This window comes from Hypanus sabinus, chromosome 3 (genome assembly GCF_030144855.1).
Source record: "Hypanus sabinus isolate sHypSab1 chromosome 3, sHypSab1.hap1, whole genome shotgun sequence".
Classification (NCBI taxonomy): domain Eukaryota; kingdom Metazoa; phylum Chordata; class Chondrichthyes; order Myliobatiformes; family Dasyatidae; genus Hypanus; species Hypanus sabinus.
This window is the reverse complement of record NC_082708.1, coordinates 74181679-74198280: the sequence shown is the minus strand read 5'-3', so window position 1 is coordinate 74198280 and position 16602 is coordinate 74181679. Positions and strand designations below refer to the sequence as shown.

Here is a 16602-nt window from a genome sequence, read left to right as displayed (position 1 = left end):
AGGGCCTCGCTTTCCTTATATATACCAGAATATTCCACATAAAAAATTAATTTGTGACATAATTCACAGTGCAGCCACAATGATGCAGAGAACAGAATGTAAGAGTGCTGTTATGTGAATCTTGCAAAATACAGTATGTAATGGCTTCAGTATGTGAATGTGCTTTGAAATTAATTTAATTACAAAGAGAATAAATTCAACATATTTGATTCCCAATCAAGCATTTATCTAAGGGGGAAGACTGGATGAATTTAATATCAATCTGTTTTAAAATGTATAGTTGAATCCTTTTTACTTTTCTTCCAAATATTCAACTGCCTGTGTGCAGAGAATTGTAAACTTTAAATTTGCAGTGCCTTTATTTTGAAAGAATAATGCCTTTATTGTTTCAGACTGATTATAGAAGTTTGTAGTTGTTTAAATCACAGAGAATTCTGCACCAGTTCTAACAGCATTAACTTGTCACTCTCATTTTTTTAATGAAGCCAAAAGACTATTTGTAGAAAGACAAATAAATATCCACATATGCTTTATCAATTAATATTTCATGTCTATTGTCTTCTTTTACAATGTGTGCTTCATTTCTTTTCTTTGGAAATAGTAACATCAACTAACTTCTCATTGTCAGGGCAACATAAATATCTATGTGCAGGAAGAAATGACTGCATCATTGACAAAATTCGCAGAAAGAACTGTCCAGCCTGCCGCCTCAGAAAGTGTTATCAAGCTGGAATGGTGTTGGGAGGTAAGAGAAAAAAGTTCCTCGATTTAAGTCAAAACAGGTAAATCTGTTCATATATATTTTGCATCCTATCAAAATTGTATTGAAGACATTGATGTATACATGTAGAGTTTTAAGTGAATGCCTATTATTTTATATCCATTGCCCAGTGAACCTGTAATTTATACATGGAATCTGGTATTGGTAGTAAGTGGTAAATTTCACGTAATGGCTTAACATTTTCTGCTAATGTTCTTCACTGTTTCATGGCATCTATAGTGTACATTTTCAAGGTTGTTCTGTACAAACAAGGTAAACATAGTTATGGTCACAAAGTGCAGCACAAATATTAGCAACATTGCAAACAAATCACTCACTGAAACCCCAGTGCCCTATCACCTAGTACCAGTGTTGTGTCATTGTTGGGAGTGCGCAGAGCTAGAGGAGAATGTGGGTCTGCTGTCCGTTGAATTCTCAACGTTCTCTTTCGTAATTCCATTTTCAAAAAAATGTGAGTAAGATAGCTGCATGGATAAGAGAATTTCCAAATAGGTCTTTGCCACCTTTGAAGGAAACAATGAGACATTGATGGAACTCTGAAGCAGATTTTGTTTCTAATGCACTCCTTATGATCATTGGAAATAATTGTTTACCAATAAACTCTGCAACCCACATCCTAGTCTGCTTTTGGATATTAAAATATTCAATATTGTAGTTTTAGAATTCACCTAGGTATGATCAGTAATAGACAAGGGAAATTGCAATTCCTGTACACATTTTCCAGAAGGTGGCTCATAGCTCATTGTTAAAGAACTGGACATAATTTTGCAAGGTATCTGTTGAAAGAAAATCTAGCTTACTTGGGCCATGTGGATTGATTGGCCTATCTTTTGAATGAATAAATGATTTGTATTGTGAAATAGGAACATTTTCCTGTGTCTTATTCTTGTACATGTATGAAATACCATTTTGGAAATCATGGCAGTTGTTTATGCTCCTCCTTTTTGCATGAACTGATGATACCAGTGACTGGAAGAGAGTGGTTGAAAGTGAATAGGTAGGTACTTTAATAAAACTCCAAAAATCCTTGCACTTCCTTTGATGTTCAGTTGTAATGCTCATGTCCAAAGGTCTGTGTGTGTGGGGGGATGGGTGGGTGGTAGTCTTTGCTTGAGTTAATTAATTACCTAGTGAAGTTTAAATTCAGTATTTCATTGTATGTTAATATCAGTTCCCCTTGCACTGATTATATTTTATCAATCAATGTCAAAGAATTTAGATGAGCAATTGTGGTGATACTAGTGTATTGACAACATTGTAATCTGGTGGGCTGGTGTGTGTCAGTCTCCTTCTGCCAATAGCTAATGCTTTACAATTGATAGAATACAAAAGATACCAAATTACTGAATTTTTTTTTAAATTTGGAAATTAATGATTAGTTCCTGATGACCCATGAGTAAAGGCACCACTCAATGTAGCTATTACAAGATGCAAATTCAATACCTGACCTGTGCTGACTTTTTGTGGTGACAAGTGGAGGATTCATAATCATTATCAGGAAATTGCAGCGTCTGAAAGTCAAAATACTGTGTGGTGCAAGAAGGATCTTCATTCATATCCTGCACAGGACTTGCACCTGTTCCCCTAGGTTTGCCAGCAGAGTGCCTTCAATGTGCAGCACCTGTCTCTTGTGTTTCTCAGAGCTAAGCACTTTGATGTCATGCAGTTTGGGTTGAGACTGCCAGCACACACTGTACTCTCAAACCTGAACAGCTGAGAGAGCAGAGGGAGGCCTTATCCCTTTTTCTAGGGTTAAGGAACTAACCTCGAACTTGGATTACAGAAGATGAACACAGTGTGCCTCAAAAACACAGCACTGTGTATGTACCGTGTGTTCATGACTAACAGTGTGTATTATTTTTTTAAAAATCATCTTCAATTAACAGAACATAACTACATTTGTAAAGAAAATGTCCAGTAAAGAGACTAGATGGCTTATGGGTCATAAGAAAGTTTCCTTCATACAGAAAGAGTTGACATAGATGTAAGATTCCACTTCATTAATATCACAGTGGTTTGCTGACTTTAATACCAACATGCTTAGACACATAGTCTGCTCTGTTTATCCTTCAAATCAATTGCAAACATTTTACCAAAATGCAGCTTCAGGAAATCAGTACACTCCTAGTGCTTATCCTTTTCAGATCTATGTGTATTTTTGAAGAAACTTTGAATGTGACCTCAAATTTGGCATTACCTTAATGCTAGTTATAATGAGCATAGTGTATCAGATTCACACTTCTCAATCATTGCACTATGGATCTCGGCCTTTCATGTATGCATGGAAAATGGATTGATAGTCTAGAGCAAACACAAGGAAATCTGCAGATGCTGGAAATTCAAACAACAACACACACAAAATGCTGGCAGAACACAGCAGGCCAGGCAGCATCTATAGGGAGAAGCGATGTCGATGTTTTGGGCCGAGACCCTTCATCAGGACTAGACGGGTTTCAGCCCGAAATGTCAACATCGCTTCTCCCTATAGATGCTGCCTAGCCTGCTGTGTTCTACCAGCGTTTTGTGTGTGTTGTTGATAGTCTAGATGGACTTTTCGAACCCATCAGGTTTTTGAAAATCAATTGAAAATTAACTTTATCAAATCAAACCCTTGTATGAAACCTCCAAAGTAGTTTTGAAGGAGTCAAAGCTAAGAGGGAAAGTCACAAACAATTTTTAATTCTTGCCATCAGCTTCCAGCGACCAAGGTTCCATTTTGATAATGCACATTCATAACATTAAATATTGTGTCTAAATTGTTGGAAATAAGGTTTTGCTTCATCATTGACAAAGCACACTGATAAAATGGCAGTGTTTTGAAAGGATATCAGAGCAATTTGATCAGAATATCATGGTTTTATAATTCCGCCTATGTGGTAATAAAGTAGGACAGGGAGTAAATCTGAAATAATTTGAATACATTATTTTCCTGTGACTTAATAATATAAATAAGCTTTTTATTATACTCAGAGGAAAGGAGCATATTTTATTAAAAACACATGTGTATAACTTTTGACCAGACTATTAGAGACATATGCTACAAAAAACTCAGCAGCAAATGATGAAGAGCGTAAACAATTGATGTGCACTTCTGCCAAATCCATTTTGGATCTTAATTCACAAGTCATTGCAAACTATAACTATAATCCAATTAATAAACCCTGGACTACTGACAGAAGCCTTTAATTACTTAAGCATGGTAATTTAATCACTGCTTTACATCTTGTGGTGAGGAAATCCAGTTGATAAGGAGTGACGCTGATGATGAGCAATGCCAACTCCATTGGATGTGATTCTGATGGTGGGCAATGCCAACCCCATTGCCATCTGTCAGCCCGGCCCTTGAAATCCCATGTCAAGATACATTCTTTTCATGGGTGAACTCTAACCCATGTCTCCATTTGCCCACAACAAATGGAAGATTAATTCTTTAATTGACCTTGTCTGCAGAAACTTTTAAAAAATGAACAAACACTACTATTTAGTGCATTTCATTCCTTCCCTTCAATTGACTTATAGTTATTTATGCACCCAGTTTTGTAAACAAAAATCTCAATATTAACATTTCTTGTGGTTCCTCTAGAAATTCATAATTTTAATATGGAGGTTGTTTAATTTCATATATTTACATACTCCTTTGGGTGACAAGGGAAGGACTATATTTGTGACTTTTACTTCACCGGACAGGCTGCCACAGGCTGCTTGCACTATCTTTTTTCAACATGGACATTGTGTTGTGACTGAGAACGTTACCACTGTTATGGTAAATATTATTGTCAGATTGACAGGTTCTCCACAGGAAACTTTTATCTCTGAACAGCTCAAGCTAACAGTAGGCTTGAAAGGAAGATCAGCAACAATTTGAATTTGCAAAACCTCTTACATGCTCCCCAGGTATATTATACAAAAACTGGCATCCATCCTAACATGGACAGGTGCACGTGAGGAAATGTGTTAATAAACCTTTAGGCAAGTATGTTGATTTTAAGACATTTTCAAAAAGAAAAAGAAAAGGCAGAGATATTTAGAGAGGGTCCTTCAGTTTTAAAAAGTAGTTATTACCTCTCTCTCTCTCTCTCTCTCTCTCTATATATAGAGAGAGAGAGAGAGAGAGAGAGAGAGAGAGAGACACACACACACGGTGATTGATAAGTTCGTGGCCTAAGGTAGAAGGAGATGAGTTCTTGTTCGAAATTTCTGCATCATCTCTCAAAGCTGACCTGCATGTGCATGTAACGAGAGCTGTATAACTCATCTCCTTCTCCCTCAGGCCATGAATTTATCAATCACCCCATGCTGTGGACCACTTCTGGAGGTCCGATGCCAATTTCTACAAAGAAGGGATCCATATGCTCCACAACCGCTGGACTATGTATGTAAATGTAGGAAAAATAAATGTGCTAGGTTTTCTAAAATTGACTCCTACCTTAGGCCACAAACTTATCAATCACCCCTCGTCTGTGTGTATCTATATATGTAAAGAAAGAGAATAGGTCCTTCCAGCCCTTTGAGCTGAACTGCCCAGCAATCTCCTGAATTTAATCCTAGCCTAATCACGAGACAATTCACAATGTCCAATTTACTTGCCAACCGGTACGTTTTTGGACTGTGAGAGGATACTGAACACCTGGTGGAAACCCATGCAGTCACGGGACAACATACAAACTCCTTACAGGCACTGGTGGGAACTGAACTGGAGTTTTTGGTATTGTAAAGCCCCGTGCTAACCAGTATGCTACCATGCTACTCCATGGTTTTAAGGCATGGACAATTGAAAATTAGGCATCTAACAGCTTCCTGATTTTTGCCAAGAAATCATGGCACTGGCTAGACAGCATAGATCCTTCAAGGAAGGATAAGTTTACCCATACCCTGGTGCATATCAAGAAATAAGTGTGTGTGCCTGTAGGTTATTTATTTCAACACAATTTCCAAGCTTTCGTTGAATGTTCAAAGAATATTTGGCATGGAGCTGGTAGTGCCAGTAGTACACAGTGCACCTGTGCTGCTAGGATCAGGTAGCAGTTGATAATAATGATATTAATTCATGGGTTGGCCAAGTGCCATTTCAGAGACAAGGTGTTGGAAGTGGGTGGTACAGTAGATAGTAATGGTTAAAGATACTACAGAGAAATCCCTGAAGAGCAGCATAATGCCATTACAGACTGGATTTTTGGGAACAAGCTTCCATAATATTGTTAGAATCAAAAGTCCAACAAATATGCATGCTTCCACTTTCTTCTCCACTTATCAGTCTGTTGCCCTTTTGATGCCATTCATTACCATATACAAGTAATTTTTGTGCATTTTCTGATGTGGCCAAAATTGACTTATGGATGTCTGTAAAAATATGATCTATTTCTTACATGGGGATGGGCCACATAATGAAGCTTGCGTTTCTCTGGTGTAATATTGCTCTGGATGCACATGCAATGAAATTGCTGAGAGAAACTGGCATACAGCACTCAAGGTGTGAAATGTAAACAGGTCAACGAGGAGGGTTTTCAGCTTAGAAATTGTATCATGTGGAACAACTTGAGCAATGCAGCACAAATTAATTGAAAGATAAATGATGAAGGAATTTCAGGAATCTAATCTGAGTCCATGATGGGTTCGGATCTGAGGACTTTTTTTTTTGGTTCGGAATGCCGTTGTTCACTTCAACTTCTTAGCATGATCTGTATTTTTTCCTTTCTCTTTCACATGGATTGTTGGTCTTTTATTTTTATCTCTATTGTTCTTTGCTTCTTTAATTGAGTTCTTTCCGGTTTCTTGCTTTGTGACTAACCGCAAGCAAACAAATCTCAAGGTCAAGTAATTAGTACATTCTTTGATAATAAATGAATCTTGAATTGTCAAGAATGTAACTTTCTTTCCAAGTATTCCATACTTATGATGTGTTTATGCAGGAGACACAGACAGTTGCTCTCAGGGTCACTGCGCATCCATGGAGGTTTTCCATGGTTTTGGTCCGTGATCATGTAGAAGCAGGTTTTAAGACTGTTTGTGAGGTGTGCTTTGTGGTTACTTAAAGAAAGCTCTCTGGACAGTTTCCATCCCAGAGTCTAGTATCTAGAACACTCCTTACCTAGGTCCATTTTGAGTAAAATACTTAACGCTCACTGCAGCTCACTCTTCGAACCTCAAAATCTGCTCAGAGGCCTGGTTGTAACCATCACCTTGACAGCTTCCCCCATACTATGTCAGCAAACCCTCTTACCTCTTCTCTGGTAACTCTTCCCTTCCCCAGTAACCTTACATGACAGTCAGGTCCAGTAGATCTCTTCCAGTAGATATTCCAATCTCATATTCCACCCTGCCCTCTTGCCCTGTGTCTTCCCTTCATGTCCCTGAGCCTTGTGCTACTTACTTCCCTTACGCTGGAGCGTCTGAACAAAACATCTCTGAATGTACAGAATGCCTGAGGCCTACTCTGTAAAGCAGAACATATTGACTCAGAGTATAAGGCAGCAAATACAGTACTTGTTAGCCAAGGCATACTGCCAACTTATTGTGCCTTCCTAGGCACCATTTAACTCCTTACACTTAGTTTTGTTTTTGGGGTTTTAAATTGCCTGTGTTTTCAAATCAAGAATATTTTCTGAATGGGTAAGGGTGAGAGGACCTAGGGAATGAGGCAGTGCAGTTAGTGAAGCTCATTCAGTCAATAATTGAAATTAAAAAAACAGACACTGTAAATCTGTAACAAAATTCTAATTTGCTGGAAATACTCGGGAGATTGTGGGGGGGGAGGTTTCAATATTTCAGGGCAGTGAGCCTCCATCATTTTACCTCCTGTTCAGTGAGATCCTGACCAAGACCATGCATGAGAGGGGATAAAATGTCATTGCTGTGCACCATAATGTCAGAAAATTCATCACGCCTGTTTGTTCCTGGCACACACCTCCAGTCACAGAACTCTGAGGGAGTGAAAGCATTTCTGAAGACTGGCCCAGCCCCTGTCTATATTACTGAGTAAGAAGGGTTTAACTGTAAACATGAGAAGAAAATGGAGGATATTTGCTGCATAATGGCCAACCCTTTACTAGAATTACCAATTTTCTCCTAGCTCTGCAGATCATGAATTTGGAGGATGATTTGCATAAAGGAAGGCAGTTACTTCATATATTGTTGCAAAATGATTGGGTGAGTTAGTTAGATTTTCTCAATTAGAATTTCTCAATGCATATCTCCCACCAACATTCTGATCACATTTTCAATACATTGTTTTGCATGGAGCCTTTCGCGCTCTCTATAGTAAGAAATACACAAGAGAATGTCCCAAGGCTTCCAATAGTACTTTTGTGTTTCCATAGCTCAACTAATATAAAATTGGCCTCTGAAACTGTATACACAAAATGATGTTAGACACATGAGAGCTAGCATTTTACCTGATAAACATACTCTTCAATGACTGTATTAGTGTAGGACTTGGGTTCTTTTCTCCCTTCATCTGCCACTTCAGCAAAAGAAGGGACATGCTGTAAATTCCCCTTTTCTACAACATTGTGGTGAAGCTTGTTAAAATTCTTCAGAAGTTATGGAGAGATTTTCCCAAATTTATGTCCTTAGGCATTAAGTTAAGTCAAGTTTATTGTCATTTAACTATATACATCTATATAATGAATATAATTACATAATGGTATATAGAAATGAGACAACTTTTCCCTGAACCAGGGCATAAAGCAGAGTAGTACACATACCCAAATAACACACAATAATTTATGAAGGTAAGGATAAAATCTACAGATGAATCACACGTAAATATCAAACTAAAGTACAAAAATTAAATTTTGTAAGGTACAGAACAGATTAGCCAGTGAAACTTTGAATGCAATGTGGCAGCGAGTTCAGAAGCCTAATGGCCTGATGGAAGAAATTGTTTCTCACCCTGACTGTTCTTGATTTTATGCATGGGAGTCTCCTGCCTGATGGTAGAAAGTCAAAAAGGATGCTGTATCGATGGGTATGATCCTTAATAATACTAAGAGCTCTGCATACACAGTCCTCCTTATAAATGTCCATGACGCATGGTAGGGAGACCCCTGTGATCCTCTCAGCTGTTCTCACAGTCCTTTGCAGGGACTTCTGGTCCAATGTTCAGTTGCTTCCATACCAGATGGAGATGCAACTTGTCAGGATGCTCTCTTGTTCCGCAAAATTTCCTCTTTCTGCTGAATTGAGCTTGCAAGAGGTTTTCGTTCATTGGCACCCCTTTTCCCATCAGTCAAGTTGCTATAGGAACAGATTAAAGCATTCCCTTAAAAATAGTAAATTGATTAATGATAGAATTGAGGTTGTTAAGCTGACTGAAGGAATCAATTCTATTGCAAAATATTAAATAATTATCAAATGGGAAGTCCTGCCCTTAGGGACATAATCTTAAAGTTAAGGCTAAGGTCTTTAGGGTTAATATTAGGAAGTAGCTCAAATGAGTGGTGATAGTCAACTGAAATGTTCTCTAAGAAGAACATAAGATGTCAGTATTTGGATTTGGTACTTTCCTGCTTGACTAAAGAATCAAGGCAGGAGCATTCCATTGAGACTAAGCTTGTTTAGTCAAGCTTAAACAACTTAAATAAACTTATTCAATTAAGTACTGGAAGAAGCTCAGATTTGTGAATGTTCTATTCCTGCTGCAATTTCTCTTGGTCAGTTATAGGATCACTACTGCCAAAGACAGGCAGATTCTAACGTTGTGTCCTCTTGGTACTGAATTAACTCTCCAAACAATACAGTATAGCTAAAATTACCTGGCAAATGCACATCACTGAACACTCTTTCAAAAAGGTTGTCTCGCGCCAGTGAGAATGAGCATTGATTGCAACATGAAAGGAACTGCTACTAACACTTGCCAGAAAGTCTGAGATTTTAAAGTTATAATCCGACTTCTGGCATCCTTTCCTGTTATTATTCTAATTTTAATGATTGAAAAGTATATGGCAATGGAAATGTTTTCCCTAATGCAGGGTTTCGCAATCTAGGGTCCACTTAGTGGTATTGGTCCATGGTATAAATAAGGTTGGGGACCCCTGCTTGAGAGGTTTGACAATGCAGGTTGTGTTCTTTACATTCTTGAACGTATGCATATTGCACAAGTCGTCAATGAAAGCAGCATGGGTAATAATGAAAAGAATTTCCAGCTACTGAGTTAGGCCAGCAGCATTTTCAGAGCAACATGCATGGAGAACTTTACTTCCTGGTTGGAGTGAGGCAGAACTCTATAAACCAGCAACTAAATGCAGAAGTGCTTATAGTGCTATAATTTCTTGAAGCTCCTCAGCTGTGTTAAAAATTTAAATTTGTGAACATTTTCTCTTTTTGAATCCAGTGGCCCAATTTCCTGGTCTCTAATCCTTTCCTAATGGTAGACCAGGTCAATGTCACTATTGATGGATTCTCTTTCAGCGCTGTCCAGGAGGAACATGATTTTGCTTTAATGAGATGGAATTATTCCCGTTAAATCACATGGCTTAATTGCAAGAATACAGCTTACAGTTTGGATAAAAAGTATTTTAATTTGGTTCGGTATAACTTTGTAGCCATCTCTTTGTTTGAATCATCAGACCTACCCAAGATTTTATTAGCTATGATCATGGAGCAAGGAGAAAAGTGTCGTTTGTAGCACATGTAAATTACCTCATCAGGAATTAATTCCCAAACACCTAATAGATAGCTGGTCTTTGGGTGAAAGTAAAGGGATAATTTTCCAATTTCAGTTGTCGTTGAGGTTCTCAGTAACAGTTATTTAAGATTTCAGAGCATTGCAAATAATTTTTACAATAATTTCACTGAAATGGAAAAAAAATGCTCTGTAGTCTCATAATTGGAAAGGTATATAGATTCTGGCATTTCAGATGACCCTTTAATATAATCGGTATTTTTATGCATATTGAAGCTAAAAATCTGCACGTGTTTGAATAATCTGTTCAATGAAAAAGGGTATTAGAAATGGACATTCATAAAGTCAGTCTTTTACTCATTTCTGTAGCATTTGCCTTTGTTTTGTATGTAATTCTTCTTCCTTCCAAATGAACAGCTTATTCTCCATGCATGTTAGTCTGAAAATGCCATTGGCGCTGTTCAGCTAAATAAAAAATTACTTTTATAAAGAACAAAAGCTGGATGAACTGCTTCCCTTCTGCAACTCCTTGATCTTTCCTCTGATTGGTTTTTCACCTGGCACCTTCCACCCTCCCCCCACCTTCTTTATAGGGCCCAGGCCCCCTCCTTCTTCAGTCCTGACGAAGGGTCTCGGCCTGAAACATTGACTGCTCATTTCAACGGATGCTGCCCGACCTGCTGAGTTCATCCAGCTTTTGTACATGTTGATTTGACCACAGCATCTGCAGTGTACTTTGTGTTTTTATAAAGACCTATTCAACATTCTTGATATCAGCATATTAAATTAACGGAATTTAAAAACCTCAATTTATATGGTTAGATTTGATCTAACATACGTGGGTCATCAGTCCAGTCTACTTCAAGAAATAATACTTTATGCCACTATATCATGTCCCATGATGAGTGGGTTTAACCTTAGTGCAGCAACACTAAGTATTGATATATTTGTTTCTTTCATGTGTGTCACAATTTTAACATGGGCAGAAAGTCATTTCATTGTTAGATCAGACAGGATGACAAACAAAGTTGCTTTCTATATTAAGTATATATGAGATGTGTTTGTTCCATGATTCTGAGAAGCAAAGGACCTTAACGACCCTGCTTTAAACATGCACTATAGCTGGGGCAGCATGTACCAGCTCACTGTACTAAATTATATTTTGCAGGCTCCTGCTGTGACTAAAAAATGAAATTATCTTGCCAAGAAAAATAAATTAAGTTGTCTGTAAACAAGGATGTAGGAGTTGATTGTGTTTTATGACATAGCTGTCTGCTTTTCATGTATTGATTGGACCCAAAGTGACAGCATGTCATTGTTAAACACTCAACTTACAAGATAGTTGAAGCGCTATGAATTACAATCTTATTTAATGTGAGTGTGTATTCATTAAGAAACTTCTGCCTAGGCATTCAAATATACTGAAATGAGTGAGCTTGGTTATCTTTGCATCTTTATCTAAGGATAACAGCAGTTATGGAGCCACCCTTATATATTTCAGTAGAGTTACATTCCCGAGGCACTGAGCCTAAATGAAGAAAGTATTGCACACTATTGATGACACTGTGTCACTCAGGACCAAGAGTAGTTTGGGGGATGGGTGGATGAAATAGATGATGTGATGAGGGATGGGGAGAGATGACTGGTGCTTACAGCCCTGAGGTTAAGAGAAAGTGTCAACCAAATGGATGGTCAATGGCTGAGGCAAAGGAGTGTTAGCTTTTGGATAGTCAGAGGTCTTGTAAGTGATTGATAGAGTTATCAAGGGATTGAAAGGCTGCTTTGTCGATACCTAAGCACTAAAAAGATTGGGACCCTCATGGTGTAAGAGATTCAGGACTCTAGGAATGGGGATTAATGAAATAGGGGAAAATGATGAGTGGAAGTTAGGATTTGTAGCAGGTTTCAGGCTAGGAACCTTCATAAGGACTGAATCTGATTTAATCCGATGAAGGATCACAGTCCAAAACATTGACTGTTTATTCTGCTCCATGGATCCTGCTTGACTTGTTGAAATCTTCCAGAATTTTGTGTGTGTGTGTGTGTGTGTGTGTGTTTTGCCCAAGACCTCCAGCATCTGCAGAATCTCTTGAGTTTATGAATCCAGTCTTTTGTAGTGCCCAGTTGAATTTCTGGAGTGAAGTACTGTACAAGGACATGGAAAATTTCTTTGGGTTCTTTCAATCCAGTTAAAGTCAGGTTTTAATCATGTAACAGTGGAAAAAATAATCTTAATAAAATATCTTGATCTCCATGATGACTGATGAAATAAAAGAACAGAATGGCTTATTAAAAATTTGTTTGCTCAAAAGAATTGAAATTATTTTAGTTATATCTAATTAGAATCTAGAAAATAGATTTAATTAATGTCAATTCCCATGGCAGTGTCAGCTCCAACTAGAAATTGGAAATGAAATCTAGAAATATCATGTGGTCAACAGTACAAATGATTACCAACTCTGAGAGTTAAAGCCTGTTATTCAAATATTTCTCATTCTGAATGTTATACTTCAAATTGCATTACTCAAATGATAAAACTCCTTGCCAAGAAAACTTTTCCACCCAATATAGCTGTGAATTAAAAATCTTTTCAAGAAAATTTCCTTCCCTCTCATCTGGCCTTTGGTGAAAGATCAACTTGCACAAATGGAGGCTTTCTGAAGTGCAGCATTGTCTCAAAGTGCTTCCCACAGACAAACTCAAGCCAAAGTTGATACTGAGCAAAGAAAGAGATATTAAGATATGAGGGTGGGTGATTAAGAGCTTTGTCACAAGTTGTAGGTTTTAAGGAGAAAAGATCAGTGCAGTTTTAAGGACATAGCTCAGACTTTTAGAGTCTTGCTATTAAAGGTACATCTACCACCGGTGGAGAAGGAAGTTGGGAGTTTACAGCCTGGTATGAAAACACTAAAACTTTTAAATGGAAAAGCCTACAACAGGTAGCAAATATAGCCAAGTTCGTCACAGTGAAGCTCTCCTCACCACTGAGCACATCTACAAGGAATGCTAGCACAGGAAAGCAGTATTCATCATCAAGGATCCCCACCATTCTGGCCTTGTTCTCTTCTCGCTGCTGCCATCAGAAAGGAGGTATGGGTGGAGCCTTAAGCCCCGCAGTACCAGGTTCAGGAATAGTTATTACCCTTCAACCATCGGGCTCCTGAACCAGAGGGGATAACTTCCCTCACCACAACACTGAACTGATTCCACAATCTATGGACACTTCCAAAGATTCTCCTGCTCATATTCTCAATATTATTTATTACATGTTTATCTATTATACTGCATTATTTTGTTTTTCTTTTTGTACTTGCACAATTTGTTGACTTTTGCACATTGATTGTTTGTCTTTGTTCATGTGTGGCTTTTTATTAATTCTGTCGTGTTTCTTTGTATTTACTGTAAATGCCCAACAAAATGAATCCCGGGGTAGTATATGGTGACCTCTCTGTACTTTGATAAAACTTTTACTTTAAACTTTTTGAAAACGTGTGTTGCAGTTCAGTGTGTCTCTGAGAAGACTCTGGATTTGGAGAAAGCCATAGGCATAAATATGGCTATGATCAAAGAAATATTTTTGTACGTGAGGATGATCATTTGAATTCTTTTAGATCAGAAGCCAATGTAGATGAGTAAAGACAGTGATGATGCTTTGACTGCAGTTTACAATTGGGCAGCATGGTAGCATTGTGGTTAGCACAGCACTTTACAGTACAAGCAACCAGGTACAATTCCTGCCATTGCCTGTTAGAAGTTTGTATATTCTCCCAGTGACTGTGTGGGATTCTTCTGTTGTCCTCCCACAGTCCAACCATCTACTGGTTGGTAAGTTAATTGGTCATTGTAAATTGTCCCACAATTAGGCTAGGATTAAATTGGGGTATTACTGGGCAACATAGTGTAAAAGGCCAGAAAGGTCTACTCTGCTCCAGATATGAAATAATTTAAAATAAAATAAAAATTATGATGTAGGCTGCAGACAGAGCTTTGAATGTTTCTAAGTCTAACCAGGACTGGAGACTGGGCAGTAGAGTCAAGAATAATTCAGAGTATATCAAGATTTCCATGGCAGAAGATCAGAGATGGCAATAGCTGGTAATGTTACAAAGGCTGAAATCATCTGTCTTTGTGGCAGACAGCATATACGCTCAGTGACCACTATATTAGGTACACCTGTGCTCCTGCTTATTAATATAAATATCTAATCAGCCAATCATGTGGCAGCAACTTATTGTATAAAAGTGTGCAGACGTAGTCAAGAAGTTCATTTTTGGTTCAGAACAAATGTCAGAATGGGGAAGAAAAGTGATTTCAGTGACTTTGCCTGTAGAATGACTGTTGGTGCCAGACAGGGTGACTGGAGTATCTCAGAAACTGCTGATCTCCTGAGATTTTCACACACAATAGTCTCTAGAGTTTACAAAGCATGGTGTGAGAGACAAGAAATATCCAGTGACCACCAGTTCTGTGAGTGAAAATACTTTATTAATGAGAGAGGTGAAAGGCAAATGGCCTGGCTTGTTCAATATGATAGGAAGGCAGCAGTAACTCAAATAACCTTGTGCTACAGCAGTGATGTGCAGAAAAGCATCTCTGAATGCACAACATGTCAAACCCTGAAGTGGATGGGCTACTGCAGCAGAAGAGTGCAAACATACACTCAGTGGCCACTGAGGAAGTACCTAATAAAGTAGCCAATGAGTATACCTACACCGTGATATTGATTGTCCTGTTTCTGTACAGGACACGTCAGCATCTTTAGACTGTGAAAGATGAGGATTGAGGGGAATAAGTACTGTTCAGGGCAGGTGCCTTTGACATTGCTGTTGGTTCAGTATTTGATTGGACAGAGGGATGGAAGAGTTGAAAGAGCCGGATGTCATCAGAAGTCAGCAAACTTACCATTATCTTTGGATGAATGTTGCTGAAATGCAGTAACTTGAAAAGGAAAAGCTTGGGTGTCAAGGATAATGGCTCAATGGAGGGATAATGGAGAAGGTATAGATAAATGAAGTATTATAGTATGTAAGGAGAGAAGGGTGAGGAGGATTAATGTTCTTCTTGATGTCAAAGGTGGCACTGTAGTCATGGACACTTTGGTTTAGATTCAAACAATTCTAGAAAGAGCTATGCTGTCAGTGGCTGAGGAACATGATTTATGCTGGGAACTGAAGACTGTGATTTTAATCTTTCTAATGGACTGTAGAAATTCAGTCACCAGTCTAATTTAGACTACTGGAAAGGAAGGAAAAAAGTGACCTGGATAATAAAAAAGAGAGTGCATTTAATATTTTATCATTTTGGTTGCCAACCACGTGAGTCTGTACTCATTGGTGACAGTCTCGCCTCTCAATCCAAGGTCAGGAGTGAAAAATCTCACTCTCGGGATGTGAACACATTATCATATGGTTAGGTCAGGTTAATCTGAAAGAGTACTATATACTGGCAAGTTACTGTCTCTAACATAGGACATTAAATAATCCTTTTGTTTGCCCTCTTAAGAAAATATTAATAACTTTATTTCAATATTTAATAATATTTTAAGAATAGGGTGTTGTGTACTTAATATTTCAGTAGTATTTGAGTAATATTGTAAATATATTGTTTAATGCATTTAAAAAATAATTATGGGTTATATGTAAAAGTACATGAAATGCATGTCATGATGCTAACACATGGTAAGTGCATGCCTCACTTAAAGTAACCAAGAAGTTAGACTCACATTTTAGACTCCTCTGTTTTATGTTTTGGATTTTACAAAACATAACATTGGGGTGGAGTTCCCTTCAAGTATTTAAAATTTATTTTTGAACAAACATTTCCAGAAACAGATTACTTGAACATTTGTTTCACGGCTTTTTGAGGGGTTTTGCAATGTACAGATATTGCTAACAGTCCATATTGCTAACAGTCCACCTCTCTCAAAAAAAGATTCATTGACTACAAAGTGTTTGAGACTACTTTGGTGTGAAAGGAACTTTGCTAGTGCAAGCCATTTCATTTTTTTATGTATATAATTTGAAGAGTTACTTCAGTTTTCTTGCAATGTTATTTATCTTGTAAGTGTCTTAAATTTATTTAGCTTAATTCCCAAAAGCCGTTTGGCAGTGTTTATCTCCCAGCAACTAATTACTTAGATTCAATTTTCAAGCTGTGAATTATTTGAAAGCTAGAAAATGTTGCAAATCATTATTTTGGA

At 37.8% G+C, this 16602-nt stretch overlaps 1 protein-coding gene across 1 annotated transcript in view; it reads left to right on the top strand.

Moving 5' to 3' along the window:
- Positions 1 to 16602, top strand: part of LOC132390909 (progesterone receptor-like) — a 293767-nt gene that overhangs the window by 147194 nt on the left and 129971 nt on the right. Inside the window, exon 3 of the mRNA XM_059963444.1 lies at positions 629 to 745. Within this exon, the coding sequence (XP_059819427.1) occupies positions 629 to 745 (117 nt within the window). The remainder of the gene's footprint in view (positions 1 to 628; positions 746 to 16602) is intronic.